Source organism: Takifugu rubripes, chromosome 5 (assembly GCF_901000725.2).
Source record: "Takifugu rubripes chromosome 5, fTakRub1.2, whole genome shotgun sequence".
NCBI classification, from domain to species: Eukaryota; Metazoa; Chordata; class Actinopteri; order Tetraodontiformes; family Tetraodontidae; genus Takifugu; species Takifugu rubripes.
The window spans coordinates 2,036,237-2,062,500 of record NC_042289.1 but is presented as its reverse complement, the minus strand read 5'-3'; the positions used below and the strand labels follow the sequence as shown (position 1 = coordinate 2,062,500).

The 26,264-nt window shown below is 42.3% G+C and overlaps 2 protein-coding genes and 2 long non-coding RNA genes across 7 annotated transcripts in view; 1 reads left to right on the top strand and 3 right to left on the bottom strand.

Annotated features, from left to right (window-relative positions):
- Window positions 1-737, bottom strand: part of hoxb3a (homeobox B3a) — a 68,730-nt gene extending 67,993 nt beyond the window's left edge. Inside the window, exon 1 of the mRNA XM_011603562.2 lies at window positions 610-737. The gene's annotated coding sequence lies outside the window, so the exon portion shown is untranslated. The remainder of the gene's footprint in view (window positions 1-609) is intronic.
- Window positions 646-4,320, top strand: LOC115249944 (uncharacterized). Its single transcript, XR_003888558.1, has 3 exons — window positions 646-776; window positions 2,680-2,788; window positions 4,190-4,320. It is a non-coding gene; the product is annotated as an uncharacterized lncRNA (long non-coding RNA).
- LOC115249943 (uncharacterized) lies at window positions 4,206-9,956 on the bottom strand. Of its 3 annotated transcripts, XR_003888555.1 has the most exons (7): window positions 9,790-9,956; window positions 9,116-9,229; window positions 8,394-8,512; window positions 7,697-8,010; window positions 5,291-5,318; window positions 5,073-5,184; window positions 4,209-4,341 (listed from the first exon to the last, which is right to left on the bottom strand). It is a non-coding gene; the product is annotated as an uncharacterized lncRNA (long non-coding RNA). The 3 variants fall into 3 exon arrangements; XR_003888556.1 differs by lacking the exons at window positions 5,073-5,184; window positions 5,291-5,318 and having other exon boundaries at window positions 4,206-4,341; window positions 9,790-9,951; XR_003888557.1 differs by lacking the exons at window positions 4,209-4,341; window positions 5,073-5,184; window positions 5,291-5,318 and adding an exon at window positions 5,864-7,456 and having other exon boundaries at window positions 9,790-9,949.
- Window positions 9,957-15,538: 5,582 nt separating this feature from the next.
- Window positions 15,539-21,330, bottom strand: LOC101072541 (homeobox protein Hox-B8a). 2 transcript variants are annotated; one of them, XM_003964256.3, is made up of 2 exons: window positions 20,380-21,330; window positions 15,539-16,267 (listed from the first exon to the last, which is right to left on the bottom strand). In XM_003964256.3, the coding sequence occupies exons 1-2, from the start codon at window positions 20,810-20,812 to the stop codon at window positions 15,849-15,851; spliced, it is 852 nt and encodes a 283-aa protein (XP_003964305.1). In that variant the 5' UTR covers window positions 20,813-21,330; the 3' UTR covers window positions 15,539-15,848. The 2 variants fall into 2 exon arrangements, with proteins under 2 accessions (XP_003964305.1, XP_011601859.1); XM_011603557.2 differs by having other exon boundaries at window positions 15,539-16,264.
- Between the last annotated feature and the right edge of the window lie 4,934 nt (window positions 21,331-26,264).

The window sequence follows — 26,264 nt, the reverse complement described above, 5'->3', positions numbered from 1 at the left end:
GACCGACAGAAAAACATTCCTTCGGCCCAACAGACGCAGACGCACAAACAGGCTGTCAGTCAGCTGGAAGAACCTGGAAGCTCTTTCACCGACCTCTGGAAGTGAAACAATGACAAGAAGCAGAAACGCAGAGGGAATAAAATGAAAGATAGCAACACATAGTTCTCTTTCCTTTCTTCAAAGAAAGCACACATTACGTGACTTTAAACTGGCTCTTTGATTAATCCAGCACACCTGCCCTCACTATTGGCCAAACATCTGCACCCTTTCATCCACACACTCACAAGGTGCAAAATGGAGCAGCAAAAAAAGTCTGCTAATCTTTCAGGTCTCAAATGGCCGACTTTTAACCGATGGAAGAGCTCTTGCAGCGGGTAATCCCAGCACTTAAGAGAGCTCATTCATCTGGATAACCTATCGTGGAGTCTAATCCAGCAGCAAAGAAAGGCTCTTTAATCTCAGCCTGGAAAGCAGCACCTCATTTATTACAGTAATGCATGGAGCAGACGCAGCAGAACCACGCGCAGCAGCTCTGCGGCTCCCATCAGCGTGCGCGCAAATCTGACCCAGTGAATGCAGCAGCGAGAGAGGAGCAGGAGCAGCTCTTACCGGTTGTTGATAATCCGTCACGATCTCCGCACACCTGCTGCGGTTCACGTTAGTCGGGTCCCGTGTGCGCGCAGCCCCGCATCCCTGGAATGGTGCGAGACGGTCGCGTCTTGCACGGGCCATACCGGATTGATGATAATTGGATGGAAGGGCGGCGGCACCAGGAGGTGAGGATGAGGAGGAGGAATTGGAAAGGGGGTGTAGAGTGAGGGGGCGAGAGTCTTCAAAACAACTCCGTCATCTTCATCCCAGCCTATATCTTCTTCATCATCAGCCACCACCACTCCCCAGTAGGGGAGAGGTTATCGGAAAGACAAGAGCGTACAATTAAAAAATATATGACGGTGTCCTGGATGGTTGTTCCGGGTCGCCTCATCCCTGCCCCCATATTAGTCCAACGATTCAGCCAAGACCAGACGGAGCAAGGAGCCATCACAGAAGAAGAGCAGGAGGAGGAGGAAGAGAGGGAGAGAGGGAGAGGCTGGAGGGGGGTGGCGGGTTGGTTGGTAGCAACGCGTCCTCGTGCCGTTTTCCTCAGTTAAATCAAGCAAGCTCTTCTCATTAACTAGTCCGCTTAATTGTTGCCAAGGCGTTAATGCGCTCGGTGTCTCTGTGTTCGGCGCCGCGCGGAAACAGGACAGGAGAGACGGGGCTGCTCGAACCGGAGCGCGGCGCAGCAGCAATATAGCCACTTGGGAAATCATAAAAAGTTCATGTTCACGTTAAGCGCATCCACATGACCAAGCAGCCGGCCAATCCCCGCGCGCGGCCACTCATAAACTTGTATCACAAAGTTGTAAATTTTCATAAAACAACAAGGAATTTATTGCGTTTCTTCGTGGAGCGCCGACAGAGCGGGGCTGCTCAGTCTCTCCCTCTCTGCTGCGCCGCCATTTTCTTCAGCTCCTCTTTAAAACAACAAGCCAGCAGCTAACAAACCTCAGAGCAAAAATGGAGAATTGAGCTTATCGCCCAATCAGATAACAGTGCGGGATGGAACGCGTCCACATGCACAATTTCCCTTCAGAAAAAAACGCACTCTAGGTCAAAAATACACATATTTTTACAACTTTGTAAAATTTAATTTTACGGACACCGTTTAGATTAAAACGTTTAAAAACAAACCACTCATACACACAATAGTCTGGACACCTATCTAGACTCGATCAAAGCACGGTCAAAGACAAAGGTGTGCAGGGAGGAAGGCTTCTCAAAATTAAACAGTAAATGACCATAGCAAAACTTTAGGTAACATACTTTGACCTTTCTTAAAACCCATAAACAGGATAGGGCTGAAATTAGGTGTAAATTTCAAACACAACCAAATGTTGGTCGGGTACAACCGATGCTTGAAAATCCGTGCGTAAACGAGGTTTCGCAATGCGGCAACACGTATCAAATATGACGGCCTTCAGACCCACGCAGAGCCGCGGGATGTTGTACAACGGACGGCGATCTTTTCATTCCAATATTCTATATGTGACCCCATTTGTTGCGGTAGGCGATGACAAACAGCCAGTTGGATTATGTGGCGCACGCACCACATACACAATCTGTTTTCTGCTAACGCGTTTTTACTCTGTAGGCAGCATTAATGCCATATAATTTTAAAAGGATGTACTTCGCCCTTTGAATGGTTGGATTTCTTAAATCAACTGCAAACTACGTTTAACGAGACGCTTGAAAATTCCAGAAAAGCACAAATGTGGCAACGCACCATACCTCTTAAGGTTTTTTTTTAGTTGTTTTTTTTAGATTTAATCGTAAAAACTTGAAAGTAAACCATCAGTAACCGACAAATGACCTTTCCAAAGATGAGTCTGTCTGGTTTAAAAGAGACGTGGATCCCGCACTTCCTCCGTGTCGATGTTTTGAGTTAAAAATTAACAGAAAAAAGAGCAGCTATACAGAGGAGGCTCGTTCTTGTCCTGTTAGTGTCTTTGTGTGTTTGCTGCTTTTATTGGGGTTTTCCGGCCTTTTCATTGAGGCCATAAAAGCATTAGGACCTGCAATATCACCCTGCAACAGACACATGGCATACTATTAACGTGTTTTTGTCTTTTCTGGCAGTCGCTGACTTCGACCAGCAACTGAGCCTGGATTTGTTTCGGATTTTGATGAAAGTTCGAGATCTGGGTTGAATTTGACCCACAAAAACAGCCAACAAGATCAGGTGCAGGTGAGGAAACTATCTGGAACCTTTTTTTTAAAGTAGTGTATCAAAGGTGTGGTAAAACGTGAAATATTTTAAGCAGAAGATGATTCTGTACACAACCATTTAATTTGTCAATAAGAATACAGACCAATGTCTAACGCGCGTAGCGTGAATATATTCTGTTCTTGTTTTAATCAGACTTTAGAACGGTTCGAGGTAAAATCGTATATCCATGATGAGAATAGAAAGATAAAATCAAAACAGAAATATTTGCTATTGCTCTGGGCCGATCATTCGTCCATTCAAAAATCGGTTAAAAGGACTGTTAAACATTTCATGTACGAAACAGTCTGAGAATTTCTAAGATAAAAAAAACAGTTAACAAGGGTTAACTCATCTTTCCATATGGGAAAGATGACTTAAATTAGTTAATAAACAAGTCTGCCATTTACTTCGGTAGTTCTATATTTTATTTAATTTGTGGTTTATGAATATTGTTTTCTGGGGCGAAGGAGGAAGCTCAGTGTCAAGTAAAAACGAATAACAATAATTAATTTGAATAATTATGGTTCTAACTTGTTTCTTACAGTGTCAATATATTTGAAAATCAAAAATAATTAGAACTCTACTTCCGACTTTTTCCATCCAATAGATAAGTTCGGTCAAATAGGAAAGAGCTTCATGAGAATCACATCGTCACTTATATTTAAAATTACAATTAAAAGTAATAATTTTACTTCCGTGGATTTGCAGTAATCATTCATGTCAAAACATTCAGTTGCTGTTTTTTTTTTGACATTTTAAGAAAGCTGGGGTTAGATTAACAGTTTACTCCTAAAAAAAAACCCAAAAAACCCAAAAGACACTACTTTACTAAAGAAATCCTTTAATCTAAACCTGTTACTGGCATTTAATCTAACACAAATATAGCTACGATCTTCTAGACGTCCAAAATACACTGTTGAGTATTACTAACGAAATATATATATATATATGTATATATATATATATATACACACACACACACACATATACACATACATCAATATACAAATATATATAAAAAAATATATGTATGTATATATACATATATTATGTATATGGAATATATATATTCTATGTACATTAAAATACAAATGATACCTTTAGTTGCATGAAAAAGTAGTGAATTACATCAATGTATTTATTGTGGACGTTAAGTAAATCGTACCCCAATATTTCACTCATGATCTCAGTTTGAGCTCTGAAATCAAATTCTTTAAATTGTCGCTAACTTTAAAGCAATCATTTGTAGTTTAAAGCAAACTTTTAGCTGAGTAAGCTAGCATTGGATAAATGGATTTCTGACGGGAAGGAAATTATAGTTATTTACTCAGAATATTCTTCAGTAAAATTATTTATATCAGTCATCTTCATCCTCCTCAGCAGGTCTCCAGCAGATCTGTTCTTTTTTTCTCCTCAACCTTTGGACCTGGTGGTACCGCATGGTTGGACCTCCTTCAGCCAGGGAGCCTACTACTGTACCGCTGCTGTTGCCTGTCCACATTCACTATCTCTCTCTCTCTCTCTCGCTCTCTCTCACACACACACACACACACACACACACACACACACCAGATTTTATTTCCCATGGATTTGCATTTATTGTTAAAATTGTCAGTTAAAACAGTTTAATGGAAAAATAAAGAAGAGAAATGTCACTAAAACTAACAATCAAAAGAAAATGTGAATAGATAACTAAATTTAACACACAAATAATAAAGGTATATGTATCATCTAACAGCAGCGTATCTATCATGGAACTGCATATAGAAATATTGACTCTGCACTTCAAAGCTCTTATTTAATGCCCAAAAGGAACTGGGTAAGCATGTTTGTTTTATAATAAATACTGCAACATCACCATTTTTACAGAAAAATAGTCTCACATTCTTGGCCTCTACTGTGAATTTGTTTATGTTCATAACACAGATAAACTTTTGACATATCTTGGTGAAGTACGTGAAAATTGTAATATTAAGATGTGTAAGATGTACTCAACCTAATTATATAGACAGGGAATTACTCATTTACCTTGTATATAAATGACCACATCATCCTAATTGTGTTGCTCTCTTGGTCTCAAGAGAGTCAGTAAACCTTGTAATCACAGTCCGAACCTTCACTCCCTGGCAAACATATTTGACTTGTGGCTTTGCAAACACTGCAAAGGAGTAACTCAATGATGTGGTTAAACTGTGGCTATGGCTCTTGCCTGCCTGGGCTGGGGTTCAATATTTACAGTCTACAATATCACTACATTAAAAACCTGCTTCAAAAATCCTTGCTGCCATACACTCTGTTGCAAGGTCCCTGGACACATGTCAGAATCAGATCCCTGATCTGATCAGTGCATATTGTGGGCTCATGTCACAGCATTGCTAATTTGATTAAAAAACAAAAGAGAAAAAGAAAGAAAGATCTATAGCTCCTCATGTGAAATGTGCATGAGTCAGTGCTGACTAAGGGCACAGAAAACGCCCTGACCTTCTGTCTTCATGGGGTCATGCAGAGCCTGAAGGTGAAAGAGAAAATGGGTCACATTTTTACAGCTCAGGGGTCGTTTGTGGGCCACGAAAACATGCGCAAAAACCGTATTTTGTCTTCTGATTTCTCCAAATCAAGGGGAAATTAATCTGGTTTCATTGGTAAATGTCAGGAAAAAAAGGTTTGGGATTGAGGTGTTAAAACTGCTTAATATTCCATGTTGGAATGATCGAACCAAAGCCTTTGCTCTCCAAACGGACACACAGACTGTCGGTCATTTGAGAAGCAATAAAAGGCGGTAAGACTGTAAAGAATCAGCCTGGCTTTGCGACTGCCGTTCAGTCACGGCATTAGCTGGTGTTTGGTGAGGGCTCATAAACACTTGAGGGCAGGTCTTCTGTTAAAATTCTCACAGCATTGAGGAGCTCACAAGAGCAACAGTGATACAAACAGAGGAAATAGACAGGGTCAGCTGGACAATACAGTGTAAACACTGAGTAGTCACTGCAAGAAGAAATGCATTCTTTGAAATCACTTTTTCAAGATGGCGGGGGTGGGTGGGGGAGGTGGGGGGGTCACTATCTTTGCACAACAGACAAATGATCTAAGATTTTGCAACATTAATCTCCACCCCAAGATTGTCTTTTTTCTGGATCTAAATGAGGTGGAGAGAGAAAATGCGTTTACTTTGATTTGATATTGATTTTTGAGCCATGTCGTGCAAGGAAGACAAGTTGTCCGTACAGGGGCTCTTCTTCTACACTAGATGCTGCAGGTAAGAGCTTTATCGCCACTGGGCTCCACAATAACAACACTGGTCTCACAACATTTGGTTTATGAATTTGTCATTTACCATATTTAACATATTTATCCTCAGCATCAATCACTGCTTTTGATTGACAGCACCGATGCTGGATTTAAGTACAGTTTCTTATGTATTATTGTAACTGATGGAAACAGCTTGGAAATCAATGGATAATATGTCAAAATCATATTTACTCTAAATGCTAATTGGGAAAATTGTCTATTGTTGCAGTCAAGAGCTTTTAGGTGTACGTCTCTCCTCAGGTCATCAGGTTACTTCCAATGTCTGAGCACTATACTGTTCATTGAAGACAGCAGACAGCACGTGTGTGTGACTAAGTAACTGCCAGAGCTGTGGAAGTGTGTGTGATTAAATGGGTGCGTGGGAGATAAAGAGAGAGCTTAATCTGAGTTGTTAATATTTTTCCTCTTCGGTTCTGTGGGTCATTTTTTTTCCGTGACCACACACATTGACTGAAATGGCGAGCATGGCTATACATTTATAAAACGAATGTCAATGCGTTCGCACGTGAACAAAAGCACATCTGAGGATCTGCAACACCTTCTGTGAAGCGAGCTCAGGGCTTTGAGGCAAACAACCGGTGCCCCTCCCTCCAACTAAGCCCAGAGCCTGGACTGGAATAGAATTTAAATTAAAATCTATAAATTCATCAAAGAACAGACTAGCTGCTGTATCTTTCTATCTCTCTGTCCCGTACCAGACAGAGCTAATGAGGAGAGACCTGACCCCTCCAAAGGTACTTCAGGAGGCCCTCGTTTATGTGTAGGTTTCAACAGTAAAGGTGAAATACAGATAAATATACATATTGTCTTTAGTAAGACCATCACTTTGTATGCACGTTTTCCGCATTAACATTCCAAATCAATTCTTCACGTCCCACCATTTGCCTTTCAATATTTGAAGGCACAAAATAAAATGCTCTTTGTGTTATGTGTTTGTTGTAGTTCAAATCTCTGAGGCCCATTATCATTCAATATTCAGCCAGCTTGGAGGTGCACAATACCACTTTTACAATCGGGGGAAAGGCCAGGCATTCACAGATCAATCTCATCTCCTTATTTATAGTGTTGTTGGCATTGGCGGTTTGAAATGACAACAATGGAACAATGACCATGCAGTGATTGAACTATGCTCGGAGAAACACAAATATCGGTTTGGGCTGTCTGAGCCAAGCTGATTTTAGGCAGAGTGAGAAGACTCATTCCGGAGAGTTTCTTAATTTTCAAACTAAATTGGGAGAATTCTCCAGCTACACTGCGCTCCACTTCCATAAACAAACTGCTGCCTAATGAATATTCATGAAGCTTTAAATTGTGGTTTTATGGATATCCATAAAAGTTCTGTAAAGTAAAAAGGAGAAGAAAATAAAGAAATGTTGTAAAATGTGACAGACAAGCATAGTTCTGCTGCCAACCGTGGCCGCTGCGCAACGGGAGCGACGGTTTAAAGCCCGTTTAACGTATTTCACTTTGCCTCTCTCTCTCACACACACACACACACACACACACACACACACACACACACACACACACACACACACACACACACTTGCCACAGATATAACGACTCTCTTCTCTCACCTGAGCTTTTCATCCAAGGAGAGAGAAGCTTCTACTCCTACACCTGCTCATCGTTCGTCCTCTCCGTTTTGGCACCGAAAGGCCGGTTCAGGGAGCTCGGCAGTCACCAGACAGTAGCGCTGCTGCTCCAAAGCACATCCCCTCCCGACGCTAGGTGTGCGGTAAGCCTCTCCTGTGAACACTTCAGCGCTCTGGATGAATAGTCTCGCTTCTTGGTTTCAAAGCCGCGGCACAGCAGCCAGACTACGAGAAGGAGGGGGGGGTGAGGTTCTCGTTGGAATCATGGCCATGGAGTTCATATCCACAGGTATACACTTCAGGAGCAACGCATGAAGAGGAAACAGGAGAAGTTAGAGAGCCCTTGTGGTTCAGAGCTTTGGAACCAGTTTATGGAGACACCTTCGGGAACTCATATCTTAGCTGCAGTGATGTGAAGGTCCAGGGCTCTTTGCGACAACTTTTTTTTTTTTTTTTTTTTTTTTTTTTTTACGAGCCACATTATTTCGGTTTTACTGTCAACATTACATTAAAAAACAACTAACACACTGTTCTCCCATTGTCAAACCACGTGATCTTATAAAACCATGTGACTTCTTTACCCAATAGATAATGCTTTTTATCATCCGAACGGTTATAGTAGAATAAAACCTCTGCAGCTCACACGCACTTGCAGCTTTAAATATAATGTATATCATACAATCAATATGTAGAGGTCAGCAGCAGCAGCAGCGCTCGGAGATTGAAGACATCAGGACGAAGGCTGACAAACAACCTGCTCGGGCTTCAATCTTTACTGTCCGACGTAGGGAGCTACAACTGGATCAAGAAGTGGAAAACTGTCAGATATTGATCGGATTCGGGATGGGATGGAGCTGGAAGTGTGTAAATTGTGCAAGCCTGAAAGAACAGATAGATTTCTCTCGTTTTCACAGACCAATCTCATATTTTGCAGAGACCACACATGCAGAAAAAAAAAATAAATGCATGCACAAAGAGAACAAAAAGAGCTGTTGTGCACACACACACGCACACACACACACACACACACACACACACCGCTGTTGAGTGGTCACTACAGCCGGGAGGGATGTAGCACACAGACGTGAAAATTATTCCACAATGAAGCTCACAGTGAAAGATTATAGCAGCCGCACCAATAAGAGAGGTGTGTCAGTTCATGTTAGACGTTAATTTAACTGATAATCCAAACATAAAGGATCATAGGTTGATATTTCTTCGCACTGCGTCACAGTAGACCAGTAAGTAAACAGAAACCGGCGAGCTATGTGAGTTTATGTGTCAGCAGAAGAGGCATAACGATGTGCCCATTATAAATTTATACAAACAGACGATGGAACTGATGAATGTGAGCGCGCTTGTCCAGCACTGCAGGCCAGTAAGATAAAAGACATTTCTCACCTTTGAATTCGGCTCCGATGACCGCTGCAAGGGAGAGGGGCCAGAACTTACCGGTGTGCAGGTCCCCATGGCCATAATGATAATGATCTTTCCTTGAAACGCAGCGCTGAGTTCCTTTGAGATAAAATCCCGTATTGAGTGCAATATTTAACAGAGAAAAGAAAGGTAGGTTTCCAGACTACGTGATTATGGTTCGACTAAAACATAACTAGTAGTAGAATTTACTGCTAAACTCTTACACTCTGCATTCCATGTTATTCATGCAGAAGAGACAAAAAGTTATTTGCTGTTGTCCCAGTGTCCTCAGGTTTTCATTTCCAAAGGGCAGTTCCATGTCCATGTGCTTGACTACTTCGAAAAGCAAGAACTGAGTGGCTTTTTCAAGTAACAGACATTATTTCACAGGCCACTAAGCAGGTGAGTTCAATAGAAGTGCGCACTTTGCCCACTCATATTCAAAATAGAAGTATTCTGACAAATGGACCTAGACCAAGAATAAGAATAAGAATAACCACCACCAAGGATGTTATGAGACAGCTGCCATCTGGCCGTTAGCAAAATAACTCACAAAGTTATCAAAGGATTTTAATGAAGTTTTCAGGAAATGTTGACAATGGGCCAGGTAAGTGAAGATTCAATTTTGGTGAATGTTCTGGTTGGTGGAGGAACCTTACTTTTGATCTTCCATTGATCTAGCCAAGGGGCTTTCATCATAGGGCATCAATTAACTGTTCTGTCAAAAATGGGGTCAACATGTAAGGAAATGTCCTGCTTGGCAAAGGTCTCACACGTTATTCCCAGGGCCTGAGCACTGAGCAAAATTACAGCTCGTATTACCACGTGTGCTTATTTCCATTGGGGAACAACCCTCCCAAAAGAGAATCTTCTAGAGTAAGGGAATGAAAATGTCTATGGTTATAGGTGTCCAAAAAATTTCCCTGGCACCCTTGCTGTAAAAGAAACAGATGGGCAATAATTTGATGGATATATTTTGATGCATTTTAATGTAATGAGTCCAATCGCTGTCATATGTTTACCATCTGACCTTTGCGACAAAGTTATCTAAAGTTTCACTGTGAAAAATTAACAGTTCTCAAAGTCCCCGCCCCCCCCCCTTTTTTTTATTGAGTCGGCAGATGAAAATTGGTATTGTTAGAAAAGGTCCACACACAAAAAGCTCTCAATATCAAAGCATTAAAGATGTTGTGAAATTTCACTTTTCACTTATCACAGATCAAAGGAGCTTTGATTCAAAATAAAAAAATATATCAAAACTACCTTGTGTTGTGTAATACGCACGTTAACTACCGATAATCATGACTAAAGAACAAAATATAAAATACTACATGGTAAGAGTTGAAAATGTTCATATTTTGAAGACTTTGAAAATTAACACAGAAATGAAAGCACAGCCAATGTGGAAAGCAACATTGGCATAGGTATCTGAAGATTGGTACGCATATGAATCCCACCAAGATCTATGAACAATTGTAAACAATCTCAACAGGAAGTCAGCCATTTTGGCTTGAATGGTCATTTGGAGGACATTTTAGGTCTATTTTTGGCCTTTTCCAGACTTGATATTTAACCAAGCTAGGGTTTTTTCAGATCATGCTGAAATTCAGCACACATCAACTAGACGAGTAACAGCTAGAATGATGTGGCCAAAGTGGAACCACCAACTGCAGAGAAAACATTCTAAAGCAAAAATCAGTTTTATCAGCGGTCATTAACATATGTAATGCGCTTAACTCAATTCCAACTGATGGGGTCCTTTGCATGCTGGGTATCTCAGAAGCATGGAAGCAGGAACAGAAGGTCAATCATTTTGTTTTAATGTTGTCATGTTTTGTCATGTTTACCTGTACTTCCTTTGATATTCAGGGAAGTACAGGGAAGTTCTAAATATCACAAACCATGTGGTTTTTAAAGGCTTCACTTTAAAGTAGTTAGACATAATCGATGTATAAATCTTCAGTTAAATTTATGTTTGGTGAATGTTTTGTATCTAAATCCTCACCTATTTTTTACTTTCTCCCTCTAGATACTCAAACTCAGGTTTGACTGAGCTATGACTTTGCTGAGCAGTATGAGGAGCATTCAAGAATGGGCAGAGGTTTTGGCAGAGTGGGCCAAGAAGGACCCCTGTGGCTTCCACATTGCTCTCATCCTGGCTGTCACACCCTTCTTCATTGCCATTGCGCTAATTTCCAGGAAATTGGCCAGAATGGTTGAAGCATATGAGCGAAAGAGCAGAATCTCCAGGAAAATATACCCAAGCAGCAAGAAAGCCTAATGCTGTGAAACCACATGCACGCGTCCCACAAAATCGGAATAAATGGTCTTTGAGTTTCAGGCCTGGGATTTACTGGATGGACACTGTATACACAGGCCTAATGGACAAGGACAGTACTGCCTGGAGAAGGCGCCGATTGGAGCTTTGACAACAAGAGTGCAGCAGTCATCTTCAAGATGCTTTGTACTTGGATCCAATGATTATTTGTCAGCTTCAAGTAAATCTTGTGTTCCATTAATATTTCTAGCAGTTGGATCATAGCAATTGGACTGTGTGAGTCTCTCGAGTTCTTCAAGAAAATCAAGCTATGATTGAATTACCTGAACGACCATGATCTTGATAACTGTGACCCTTCAAAAAGATTCCATTAAGATCCATTTTCTGCCAAAACATTGATGTAATGCAAATATGTATACTTATCCCAATGTAGTGGCATCCTGCTTTGTAAACAGCTTTAAAGGTTGATAAGGAAATGTCATGGTGTCATTTTGTTATAGCGTGTCCAAGTGTATTGAAATAAATCTGCAGGGACTCAGTTTTCTTTTCCATGTAAACGCTGAGTTCCTGCATTAATTTGACTACATAAATTGCAACCAGTTTCTCTTTTGTCAACAAAACTTATGAGGAAATATCATTTTTTTCACATGACAAAAACGAGAAGAGACAAAAATTGGATATTCTTGAATAAAAATGAGACCAAATGTAATTTACAAAATAAATCTGCCAAAAGAAACAAATGAAACAAGAGAAATCCTCAAAAGATCAAAATACGACAGGTGATGAGATCGCGTTTTGTTGTTCATTTTGCAGTTTTTATTTTGTAAACCACATTGAATCTGGTTTTTATTCAACAATATTGCATCATTGATTTTAATATATCTCTTGTCTTGTTTTTATCACGTGATAAAGGTTTATTGACGATTTTCCATAATTTTCATTGACGAAAGTAAGACTGAAATACACGTGAATGTCCTAGCTCTTTTAAAATCAGCACAGGCAACTCCAAAAGAAGTCGAACTAATATCCCAGATGGCTTGCTTGGAGGTTTATGAGAGTATGGTGAGGGTGAGCTAGCATACTCAATCAGTGCATACGCTACAACTTGTTCAACCATGCACAAAAATTCAAGAAAATGTGCACAGGCATCAGTTCAGGTGAAAAATGTGATATTGTGAAGACTTTTGAAATGGTCACAGATAAATACAGCAATTATATTTAGCTGAATCTTACCTCTCCAAGACAAATTTAGCAACTCTGGTGTCGGTCTTTCAAATATGTCTGTTGACATATCAGGGCCATTTTGTAATTATTTTGTATACATTTCTCATATTATGCTCTGTTAAGTTATCAAAACATTCAAATGGATAAAAAGTCGTGGTCACAGTGACCCCACCAAATGCAGAAAAAACATTTTGATGGACAAAATCATTTTGAACAGCTCTAATTACCAAACACACATGCACTGACGCACTTTTGCTCTGAAACAAACAGGAAGTCAGCCAGTTTGATATGTGTTAGATTTTGGTTCACTTTTTATTATAAGACTTTTTGTCCATCCTTGGGTGTAGCTGCTATGGTGGCTGGTTTTAATGCTTCACCGTGAACAGTGCAACTCTATTTAAAGACCCCTACCCATAGTGTTTTTTTAGAGTAGACAAACAGAAGTTGGCGGTAGAGTCTGTCTGGAACTGGGCTAAGAAGTGAGGGTTTCTTGGTTCAAGCCCCTGTGCAGTCAAAACTAGAGGAAGGTGCCAAAACACCTTAAGAGCACTACTAAGGTACCCTTGAGCAAGGTACCAAACCTGCAAATGCTCATATTTGACCCTGCAATGAATTGGTGACTCATCCAGAGGTGGACCCTGCCTTCACCCATTGTGTACCCTCCCCATGACCACAGAAAGGGCTAAAGTGGATAAGAAGAAGAGACAAGAGAAGAGATTCAAGTTGGTAGGCTTTTACAACATGTCCAGAGGCTCATTTTTGCCAAAAGAAGAAAAGACAAAGAATATCACTTGCTTTTTTTTGGTTGTTTGAATGAACTTCTAGGGGTTACGTGTGATTGCTTTTCATGTGAGAAGACAGTTGCAAATTGGTAGGCATCTAGATCAGGATCATACAGCGTTCCCGTTCTCTAAAACATTAAGAAGTCCAGTATTTTGTTTAAGTGGTCAATGTCCGCATTTGTTCTGCAGGTGTAGAACTATGGAACAAATGCTGACGTTGCTCCTAGGAATTTCATAATATTTGGCTCAACTTTGGCAGAACCAATTGTATTGGCTGGATGAATAAACCTTTTTCAAAATAATTAGTTTTGACAAAATTGAAAGGTTTGGTATCATTTGATCATATCAAGGTATCATCAAGGTATCATTTGATCATATCATGAAAGATCTGGTCATATTTTAATTAGAGGAAACTGTTACATAGCTCAATAGAACCTCATAGAACATGATTTTTGGTCAGCTTTGCATGGCATTTGTTTAAAATATATGGAACCTCACCTTGAAGAGCTATCTAAGAACAACAATAAGGAGTCTTGGAACATCTGGCTGGAACTCCAAGGATTTTTCAAAAAGTTGATGTAAATCAATAAATGATGGTGCTTCCTCTTATCAGTAAAGGCTGTATGAGCATGAAATCTTCTGTAGGGACCTACACAACTCCACCACACAGTGGCACACTGATGTTGGCACAGCAACACCAGCAGGACCATAAGAACACAAGTGCAAAGGCAGTAACTATGCACAAGAGCGCTGGAGCTCTGGGGCCAGAGGTCACTGGTGCGGGTGGGCTCAAAGGATTGCAAGGGCCCATTCAGGGCTGCTTATAGCTTTAATTATAGTTATTATTGTTGCTTTTAGTATTAGTACTGTTAGTAGTAGTAGTTTCAAGTTCAGAAAATCAAAAATCATTGCTTTGTTTCAAGATGAGCCGTATGCACCACCAAATATTCATTTAATTTTTTAAACAAACATTCCAGTAATAGGTTATTTGAATCATTTAATAATTCAACAAAGCTAACAGCAACATGAATGTGCAGGGCAATAGATAACGGCCCATTAACATAATTTTAATAATTCCACATTTATGGGTTCATCATTTTGAAATATATTTTTTTTAATTCTTCCCTTTCTCCCCTGTCCTATTTAGTATGTATCTATAAAGTTGCAATAGCACAGTTCACTCTATGATGATATACAGACTGCTTTACATGCCAGTGTAAATATGAATCCCCTGGCTGTTTGATCCTCCCATGTGGAAACAATCCGCTCTCCTCCGGTGGATGATGGAGAGCTGCGTAATGGTGAAAAAAGTGGCCCGTAATATTGTAAGTGGACGGTGAGGACCAGGCCATAAATAACTGCATGTTATGATGTAGCTTGTGTGTGTGAGAGTGTGTATGTGTGTGTGTGTGTGTGTCTGTGGGGAGGGGGAAGGGTGTGTATGTGTTGTTTTTTTAAGTGGAAATTTCCGAGTAGAGATTTGAATGTTTGCCCTCGTGACCTGTACAGTTTTATCAGTCTAGCTTATGACAAAGTCTATAGAGAAAAGAAAGGTAAGAGATAAATTTGACATGTTTTAAAGAAGAAAGGGTTTAACTCGCAGGAAACAGAACTTTTTTTCTCTCTTTATTTTTATGAATGTTCTCTTTTTTGATTTGCACTGTGCGCATGCTTTTTTACCCAAAAAGAGGAAAAAAATGAGGACAACATAAAACACCATCAATCAAAAAGAATAAAAAAACAGAACTAAACAACAATTAAGAGTGTGTAAAAAGACCGACCTATACTAAAACGGCATAAATAGGCAGTTTCATGTTGTTGGAAATTTCATTAATTGCTACGTCGTCGCCATCCATCATCATTATCAATCATTGCCATAACAACAACAACAACATATAGAAGTGAGAAGTACAGTAAAAAGTGCACCATCATCATTTTAACTTAAAAACTATACAGCTGCCAAAGATAAACTTGTTAATGATAAACTTCTAACAATATAGAAATGTTTCCACAATAATTGTTCCACAAAGAAAGGATGCTATCATTTTCTTTTTTCGCTCTTTTAAGCACTATAGGTGACTATGTTTGCTTGAGTTGGATCGATCCAAACACCCCCGCGCTCACGTCGTTGCTTCTTCACTGATTTCTTTTTTTTTGTTTGTTTCCCAGTTATAACTGTACAATCAGCTCCATGAGTCAGTTTTTTGTTTTTTTATTTGTTTTTTTGTCGTTTTCTTTTTGGTGGAAGAGCCAGTCCCTTTTCCTTCGATTGAATCGTGGCAAATGCAGAGCAGTTCAGTGGCCAGCATTAGAATAAAAACAGTGCTCCCCTCCACCCTCCCCTCGACCACCCAAACCACCCCACCACCCCGATCCTGTCCTACATTTACAGCCCCTGCATCAGCCTCTTCTGCTTTCTCGTATTCACCCCCACCTACATCTGCTTGTGGGTTTTCTCGCAGCAGTCCACATTCACGGGGGGCTGTGACCCCGCTGTGGTGGCCGCCACTGAGCCTCCTCCACTGCCACCTTCACCTCCTCCACCACCTCCTCCACCACCTGCCGCGCCGCCGCTTCCACTACTCTCCCGCAGCTCCCTCTCCCTCCTCTCCCTCTCCACGGCCTCCTGCTCGCTCTTGCTGCTGGGAAACTTGTCCTTGTTGTTCTCCTTCTTCCACTTCATTCTACGGTTCTGGAACCAGATCTTGACCTGTCGCTCTGTCAGCGCCAGGGCGTGCGACACTTCAATGCGTCGTTTCCGGGTCAGGTAGGGGTTAAACAGGAATTCTTTCTCCAGCTCCAGGGTCTGGTAGCGGCTGTAGGTCTGCCTGCCGCGCCTCCTGCCCGCAGCTACTGGGGGAGGAGTGAGGGGAGGGGAGAGGTGGAAGACAGCAGTATTATTAGAGGCAGAATTATTTTCAATCTAAAGTGATGGCTAAAATGAGTTAGCAACACTGCACTGCTCTCAAAAACATGATGATTATAAAGAACATTTCATAAAATCAATATATTCTGAAAAAATACAAAAGTACATTTCTCAAATAAAAGTATCTGATATAAAAGTACAATTGACCTTTTAACATCCTTTAGTTACAACACATGCACATTTAATCAGGGTTACGCCACCTCAGTGTTTCATCCAAATTTGTTGTATTTACCTACAGTAATTTTAGTCACAAGCCCTTCATATGAATTCAGACTGTTTTGGTTTTGTTTTTGCATCCCACCAGTGGCTCTCATTGAAAGCTGCTATAAACTATGGGATATGTTGAATGCTCATCATCCATCTAATGTGGTTAAAAATCAATACCTTGGCTCAGCATATAGTCTGCATAATAGCTAGAGTTATTAAGTAAGATAAATGTGTTTTAAAAATGCTTCCAATAAAAAGACCCCCAGAGTTGTACTACACTAATCTATGTTTTTAAAAAGCTGATAGTCACTAAATGTAGGTTTTTCACACTGATGTCACCAAAGGATCGGGATGGTTGGAATTTAACTACTGCTTGTAAAAATTCCTGAAAATTCCTTTGTACATCATTCAGAGTCGACATTAATCTGAATTCCCACAGTCATCCCTGAACTCACAAGAAACCCTCTTTATGCTATTTATACACTATGTACGTGCATATATTTCCTTTATGGAAATCAATAGCACAGTGTAATCTCTCTTTCACGCACTTACACAAACGCGCACAAACACACTAGACTTATCTACTGAGCACTTACAGTGCGCATGAATATTTGATACAGCAATATATCGTAAACACTTCTAAAAGGAAGAAGTGGATCCCGCGCTGCAGGTTCGGGAAAAAAAGGAAAAACTTGTGGCCAAGAAAGGTTTTTAACTTAAAACGTGTGCAAACTGCAATCGTAAATGGCAAGCTTTCTTTAACAGAGCGTTGCCTTTGCTGTGGCTCCGTTGCCTTAATTGAGCGCAGCCCAGGTAGACCCGAGACGCAGACGCAATATAAAATTCATAAATACTTAATAGAGATCAGATATTTCTGCGCGCTCACTGAACGAGCATGGGAGTGCAAAGGCGTGTGTGTTTTATAATGAATAACCCTAGAGGTCGTTTCACTTCTGCTGCGACTCATAGGCCAAGTCATTTTCGTGCAGAGATGTCTGAAATAATGGAAATTCAAAAAAGAAGAAAAAAGTCCTTTGTTCTTACAGTGATCCGCTTTTATTATTCTAAAGCAAAGCGAAAATCCCTAAATTCCAAAGAAGAAAAAATAGATAGAAATAAATGATTCTTTACAGCAGCACAGAGGGGAAACAATCTGGATATCAAACTCCTGTTCTCTCGTCTTTATGTAGCTATAATCACAAATAGAGTTATTGCCAGCAGGCAACATGCAGAGAGACGGAGAGAAAGAATGAAGTGTCTGGACTACGTTAAGATAGAAGACGATGAGTTGGGTTGAAGTATATATCTTTTATCAGGCCTCCTTCGCATTATAGAAGGTCTGCAGGCTCACATTTTCTCTAATATACATATATAACTGGAACAAAAGTTCAGCACGAAGTGTTTGACTCCGGGCAATGCGCTGGGCACCTCATTTCCACATAGAGTGAGTGTTCATGCGGGCACGGCGCTGCTGTCTAAGGCAAAAACAGCCAGGGGAACACAAGGGAGTCTTTATTGAAATGCGCCAACTTGTAAGAGATGTAAATATCCTGTATGTATTATCTGTCAGGGCTGGCGCCGTGATTTCGTGCCGTGGGGACTGAAGGGAAGTGGGCGCCACATTCAGTGCTGTCACCAGTCGTGAATGAAGGGGGCGCAGAAACACCTTACTTGATAAAATGACAGCTGGGACGCTTTGATCCTCGCGCTTTTGGACTGCACGGCGAGCAGGTGGAATTTAAGCCCGAACCCCGGCTGCGTAAAAACGTTACTTGTGCATTACAGGAATAAATCCACACATGTGTGTCCGTTATTTAATAGCTGGCTATTTACTCCAAATTATGTATTACATAAAAACTCCGAGGGAATAATACAAGCCTTGGGACTAAGGTATTTCCAGAATTTATTATCTTGGCCATGACAATTAAATAAGATCCAAAAAATATGGCAGATGACATTTGGAGGGAGAAAAAACGAGGTTGGTTTGGCCTTGGCAATAAGATTCTCCTAATATCACTGATCAAATTCATTCTTTGACCTAATCCGATTTCGCTCATATAATTTTATATCAAAGTCATACAGCTAAAGTGATTTATCAAAATGTTCAATAAAGTCATAACAAGGTCCATATCACGAGCTCGACATTTAACTCGAATACTAAATCCCCATATTTGGATTCTGGAGAATTTTGGGAGTCTCCTTTAACATACAGAGAATGGGGTGTGGGTGTGGGCCATACCTTATGGGAGCAAGTTGGTAAAGGATGGTTAACGCAAAACACGGCAAGACAACCCGCTTCATCACTTTGCCTTTTACCCCCGAAACTATAACTAATAAATCCTCTCCCTGAACAACGCCTGTGCGCCTGCACTGACATCGCGTGCGCGTGAAGCATTCTCTTTAGCCGTGCGCCTGAAAACGTCTGGTTTGGACTGTTCCAAGCACGTCCACCGTTATACGCAAACTCATTCTTTGTAAATAACGGCACCAGTGGCATAAGGACCGTAGTAAAGTGGCAGGAGAGGTTAAACCTGGGACAGGGCGCAGAGAATCAGCATGAAAATTATATAATATAACAATTTGAAGCTGCAGTATTGTCAGGTTAAGGACGATAGAAACCTTCACGGGTAGCATCAGGCACACCTAAGAGGAAACCATGTGACCGTGAATCCTCAGTGTGTTACTTTGCGACAGTTATTGCTGTTCTCCAGTGGAAGGTGGGTGAAAGACATAACACTCCTGCACAGACCTGTGTAATTATTGTCGTTATTGTGTTGTGAAGCCTTTCCTATTTTAATGAACCTAATCTGAAGCCACAAATGTCCTATAAGGCTGAAGTTCCACTTAAATATACTACCATCAACACATAAGCAATAAACATGGCTCCCTGTCTCTCTCTCTCTCTCTCTCTCTCTCTCTCTCTCTCTCACTCACATACAGACACACGCACAAACACACGCACACGCACACACACACACACACACACACACACACACACACACACACACACACACACAAGAAATACGGGTTGAAACAAAATGGGCTACTATACATGTCAATCCATTCACGCTCCATCTCTTTCTGCCTTTAACCGTGTCGCTCTAACACAAAAATGCCTTCTTGCATAATCAGTTTGATTGTGGTCATCAATTATAGGCTCGTCTCCTCCGCACTGTCAACCTCCTCCTAATCACAATTCTGCTTCCAGTGAAACGCGTGAGGGCTGATCGGTTTTGAAGCGAGCCGAGCTGATCTCCAGCCACAAAACGCACACAGAAAATAGACACCCGCACCGAGTACTGGTGCTATAGCTGGACACACGCAGGGCGCAAAGGCGACACACTCGGGCACGGGACCCGAAATCGGGGGCGAAATACTCTCCCGAGGCCAGAGGCGGGACGCGAAATGGCAGGAGAGGTTAAACCTGGGTCAGGGCTCTCTCATTTTCATAATTTGAAAGCAAATACTTTTAAGATCTATTCTTCATCTGTTCTAGAGTTCACGACGAGAGGTCCTTGACTTCCATCCCTCTCCCTCCACCATTTTTAAATTATTTTCACACATTTACTTTCTCTATCGCCCTTTATAACGCCAATTCTCTCAAGTCATTCACAAATCTTGGGCGCGCCAATAAAACCATAAACACACTTTTGTCTCGCAGGAAGTGTTAATTGCCCCACATAAACTCTCCCTTTTAAAGCCGCATCCCCAACTTTCTTGCACATTTCCTCCTGCCTGGACTGATTGACCGGTTGGAGGAGCTGCTCGTTTTATTTAGAATAGGCACAACCTCTCAACAACGGGGAAATGTCTAAAACCTCCGTTTCCTCACCTTGCGGCCTCATCCATGGGAACAGCTGCGTCGGTGAGGGGCTCTGCTCGGTTCCCTCCGCATCCTCACCGCCGAGCCCTTGTGCTCCTCCCAGTTTACAGTCGCTGTACTGGACCAAATCCGCGTCTTGGGCACCGAAAAGTGTCTGCCGCTGCAGGGCGTCGTATCCGTAGAAGTTTCCTGGCTCGCCGTGGCATGTGACCGCGCAGGGGCTCTGTTGGTACGGGTTGCTGGGTAGCGTTGAGGCGCTGTGGTGGTAGAAGTCCTGGATCTGCGGAGCGTGCTGGAAGGTAGCTCCGGAGCCCGGACCGTATACTACGGTAGGCCGGCTGCTGGCCAGGTCCTGCGCGAAGCCACACTCGTAGTAGTTCGGACGTAACGAGTCTCCACTTTTATATTTGGAAAAGAGCGAGTTGACGAAATAAGAGCTCATCTTTTGTGTTGGTTTGGTTTATTGTGACAGTTTATATTCGTCTCGCCAGAGTCACGGTGGAAGTGAAGGAAGCGGTTGTTGGAGGCAGAGAGACTCGGACACGGAAAGAGGGAGACGGAGGGGAGGGAGGAAGAGAAAGTGGAGCAGGTCTACCGCCGGTGTTGTGGTGTTTCCCCCCACGGCCACAACAGATGAGCGGTGCGCGTAAAGGTGACGGCTGCCGGCAAGAGTAACGACCACAAACACCACCGCAACGGCAACGACGATCACATCGATTCCATAGAATTTCCAATGGAGGAAAAAAAGACGGAAAACGAGGCGAAGGAGAAGAGAAAGTGGGATAAGAAGAGGGATAAGCAGATGAGGAAGAGCTCGTGCGCATCACAATTCCGGTGTTCGCGCTGTAAGCGGGAGCCTGTCGAGCTCTCAAACGCCTTTTCCGTGATTTACTCCTCTGCAAATGAGTTGTTTCATATTTTCTCCCTCCCTCCCTCTCTTTCTCTCTCTCTCGCTCTCTCGCTTGCTCTTTCTCTCTGTCTTTCTCAGTCTTGCTCCCCCCCCATCCTCCGGCCCCAGTGTGTGTGTGTGTGTGTGTGTGTGTGTGTGTGTGTGTGCGCGCGCGCGCGTGTGTGTGTGTTTCAGGGACAATTTGCATCTATTATCCGCTTTTCTGCCACTGGCTTTTCCGCACATACACACTCGCGCACGACACGGCGAGCGCGTCCACGGTGCACAGTCAAACACACACGGAAGGGCTTTTTTTTTTTTGCTTTTGTGTTTTACGCCTGAGCTCAGTCGTAGACAAAATTAGAATTCTGTCGCCTTGCATTGGATCTAACACAGACATAAGTACTCCCATCATCCAAATGAGATGAACGTTCCTACTTCAGCGATGAGACGGAGATTGGGTGGTGGGTGTGGGCGTAGAGGAAGATTGGAGTGTGTGGGCTGGTGTATTAGAAAGCAGCCCTCATTAATTGTCCTTTTTCATTTCTTCCCCTGAATCCTGAACGGACTATGCGCGCGTCGGCTGCATCCGGGCGGAGTGAATTAGGCCTGAAAATGTCAGCGAGGGTGAGCGACAGAGGTTGACAGAGAGAGAGAGAGAAGGGGGGGGGAGCGTGGAATGGCAGCTCTTGCTAATTGGTATTGGTTTTAACAAGTGCTGGCCTATAAATGTAATTGAGGTTTTAAAAAACAGTAGAGACGGAGCCTATCTTGTCTTCTATTCCAATCTAGTGCGTCTGGTAATCAGGTTTTGCGCCCCCCCCCCCCCCCCCCCCCCCCCCCCCCCCCCCCCCCCCCCCCGACGTATGATCATCGTGCAGGCCCCTACTTTTAAAAATATGATCCCTATAAACACATAAGGACGACTGGGAGAGTGGAGATAGACTGGGAGAAAAGTGGTTGTAAACGTTTTAACCAACTATAAAGTGCGTGTATGTGTGTGTGCGCGCGCGCGTTGAAGCTTTAGTGTTGTTTATGGATGTCGTGCAGAAAACAAAAAGGGTTTAACGATCCTTTACGTCCCTTTACGCAAACGAAGGCCGGGAACACCCCAGCGTTGCACTATTTAATCATTCTACAACCGCAGGTTTTCCACGAGGTGTTGTAGTGTCAGAAGATCTGTTCTTACAAGGGATAGGTTGTAGAATTCTAGCCCCAGTCCAAACAACGCGACCCAAGTGAGAAGTGTACTGCACAAAGGCTACGGTTATCCTGTTTTGGGGCCAGTTTACATGGACCTTGCAGTTTTAGTGTGCCTAAACTGTCATAAATAATGGGTTCCCATGGATTGTTCGAAAAAAATCAAGTTGTCCTACTTCTGACACACACGTACGGGGGCTCACTTTTAATGTGTAAACGCCACAAACATGTAAACCTAATTTTTAAAAATCCGACAGATCTAAGGGCCAATGGACGTTAAACAAATACGCATTATCTTAAATTAATCGCATAGTACCTAACAGTTCAGAGCATCAAAGGAACGCCACACGCATATGTGTGGATATTTAGTAATGTTCCTTTTATCAAACCAGTTTTATTCCCGGATCATACAGTGTTTACACTCATGCACCCTATTGGCTTCCTAAACACACGGCACCTATGTCAAATCTATAGGTTTATGTAGCCTATTCAGATATTCTACATACCACATTAATGTGTCCGTATCACCTAACTACTGGTTATACAGGACCGTTACAATGGGGAATTTCACCCTAAATCCAGTAAAAACAATTTCGATACATCGAAATTTAGCCTCAAAATGCCGTTTCTCGACCCACTTCTGACATGACTTTCAGGGGCAGCCGTTTCATTGGTGGAGCACGAGCGCCATCAAGTGTTGTTTTACCATATGGCGTGTACTATAGAGGGTATCGTTCTGTTTATGAAGTCTTTATTGTTTTAGTGCTGACTTCATATTTAATAACAATGAATAACCACATGTGTTCCTGGTGTCAAATCGTAAAACAATTGAAAAGCAGTGTGACCATTGCGGCCAGGTCCACTCCACAACCCCATTTATTACCTCTCTTTCGCTCCCTCTGTGCGCGCGTGCGTGCGTACGTGTGAGCCTTCCTAAATTACAGGCTTTGAACAGTGTGTAAAAGCAGCTGTTACGTTATTTGAGGAGTGTGCAGCGGATCAGACTGGAAAAAGTAAATCGCAGCGGTGGAACACATTAAGGGAGGAATAACAGACCCTAAATTTGTGAGACGCATCTCAGCGCCACTAACCCCGAAGTATTGACCCGCAATAGAGGCGCTGAAGCCGGCCTCAGTACAAGCCGCCCGCTGGGGTATGCAGGCCGGGTGTGGGGAGACACACACACACACGCACACACACACACACACACACACGGAACTCAACAAGACCAAACGGCTACAAAACCATAAAACTGACCACGTTGCAGGAGGAAAGGGGTTTTGTTTAGGGGGGGGGGGGGGGGGGGGGGGGGGGTGTCTGTAATTGCATGGCTCCCCAAAACAAACGCAACATAAAAACAGGATTGAAGGATTTCACTTTTTTCTTCAGATTTACGCCAATCCTCATCACGTCTGTCTTTTATAAACCTACCGGCCCGAAAGCAAACATTTGATTCCCCTCTGCCTTTAATCCATTAGATAACTAAAACATATTATCATACCGAGATTTTGTAACTCCCTTTCGCCACTGTGCGCCTCTTTCCGACCCCCCTTGGCTTTCTTTCAGCGTGTTTGCTTTACAGCCGTTTAGTTCTTAACCTTCAGAAATTTATACGCTATAAACTTTTATTGCCGTCATATTCTTTTATTGCACCGCACACCACACGGGCTCCTTTTTTCTCCCCTCTCCTCTCCTCTTCTATCCGGTCCTCGCCGCTGCGCAACATCAGTTGGTGGCGGTTTCTCCCAAGCCGCATCCGCTCCCGCATTCCTCATCACGCCATGCTCATTTTTTTTTTTAAAACCCCTGAGCACGAGACCCCTGGTGCGCGCGGCACATCCTGCTCCTCTCGTGCTGTTAGTTTCCGCGTTTGAAAATAGGAAGTGCGCATAACAACTGACGTGAGAACGGAGCAGAGGGGGAGCGGAAGCCGCCGGCGTGTTATTGGACCAAAGGGAGAAATATTATCAGACTTTTTTTGATAGGAAATAAAACAAACAGCACCAACAGTGTCGGCGCGCTCTGACCGGCGGAGTTTGAGGTTTTACTGGCACAGAAGAGGCAAACGCGTGGAGATTCTCCACCGGAAGAACGCAGCTCGCGGAGATCTGTGGCGGCGGAACATCGCAGATGGATGGACTGCGCGCGCGCGCACCCGCGCACGCGCGCGCACACAAACACACTGCAAACAAAAGAGCCCAACAAACAAATAACGGGACCTTCAGGTAAGACATTTTTCACTTTAATGGCAATACAGGAACATTTAATACGCTATTGCTACTGTTGCGCGCGCCTCGACGACAATGATGACATCTAATTGGTAATTTAAAAAATGAAAAGAGTGTGGGCGACTATAGATTTGTTTAAAAAATATATATATACTGTCATAGATTTCGAAATAAAGATAGCAACCTATAAATGGCGTTTGGCTTTTTGTTATGATCATTTTCATTTTATTTTACTCTGCTTAATTTCACATGTGTAATCACGCGTATCACATGTTCCTTTTTATAACTTTACTCTAAAAGGGAAAAAATAAAAAAATAAAAAATAAATATACAAATAGAAAATAGAAAATACAATATTTGGAATATAAAACGACCGTTATTATTATTATTATTATTATTATTATTATTATTATTATTATTATTATTGCAAGAGGTATAATAGAGCATAATAAGATTTTTTCTCTTTAATCTGCACTTTCAGTGACTCAGTCAGAGGTGGGTGAAACATGTGCAAATACAGATATTCAGGACCGTATTTGATGCTATTATTACTTCTTTCTGCCCTCTTGGAGGCAGCTGGAACATGTGCGGGCCAGCCAGCAGCATTTGGCTTTGCATCCCACTGTTAATGAGTCCAGAATGGCTGATGTGATCTGATCCATACAGCCGTTTGTATCAGCGGGACCATAACTCTCTTGGAGAGAATTGATGAATATGAATAGTCTTCTCTGCTGCTTGATGAATTATAGGAGCTGTGCTGTGTAAAACAGCTCATTCTGAGTAAGGGAGGGGGGATTAGTTGCTCTGTGCCCGCTGCGCTCTGATTTTCTCCTGGACTGTAAAAGTAAAGCCACTTATTATCTGTAGACTTTTTTCATTTAATGAGAGGTTGAAGTGAAGACACGTTGGGCTGGTCACATTTGCCCAGAATTAAATATAATTTTTTCCATCGGCACCATGTAGTTTGTCTCAGTGCATTCAGTTTGGAGCAATACTACAGAAATCATGAGTCGCACAATCGTTTTAGCCCCACAGCATTTTATAATAAACCAACCGGCAGTTTTCCATTGGCTTACACTTGTCATGCAGAGACAATGAGACCTGTGTGATGGGATGACATTGTGTAAAGATTAGTTAAAGATTTGGATTTGGGACAAAACTGTCATTCGAATCTATAATATGTCTTTTCTCATCACATTCTCCCCTTCTTTCAGATGTAGCCCGCACGCTTCCCTGGTGCTCTCTGCACCTCCATGACTGAGGCTCGTCTGTGCATGAGCTTCACATGTATTTGTTGTGGTCTGAGGCTCCTGCCTGCTGCATTCTCTTGGATTTACAGTTTGTCAAAGAATACCCTCAGCGTGCCACCCCTCCTCTCTCTGTTTCTTTCTCTCTGAGCCTCTTTCATAGGTCGCTGAGGCGGTTTGTCGCTCCCTGGGACTGCAGGCTGCGGGCTGAAAGGAGGCCTGCGGCGGAGACTCTGGATTTAATGAAGCTCCGACCCTGCCTAGACCTCAGAGAAGTATCACAATCATCCGTCGCCAAGTCTACAGATGGTTTATGGGATTGCTTTGTGT

Bases quoted from the DNA above. Each gene is read 5' to 3' on its own strand.
- LOC101072541 (XM_003964256.3), bottom strand. From the start codon at position 20,812: ATGAGCTCTTATTTCGTCAACTCGCTCTTTTCCAAATATAAAAGTGGA. The intron at 16,268-20,379 runs GTGAGGAAACGG...CTCCTCCCCCAG, and splicing joins CCCATGGATGAGGCCGCAAG to TAGCTGCGGGCAGGAGGCGC.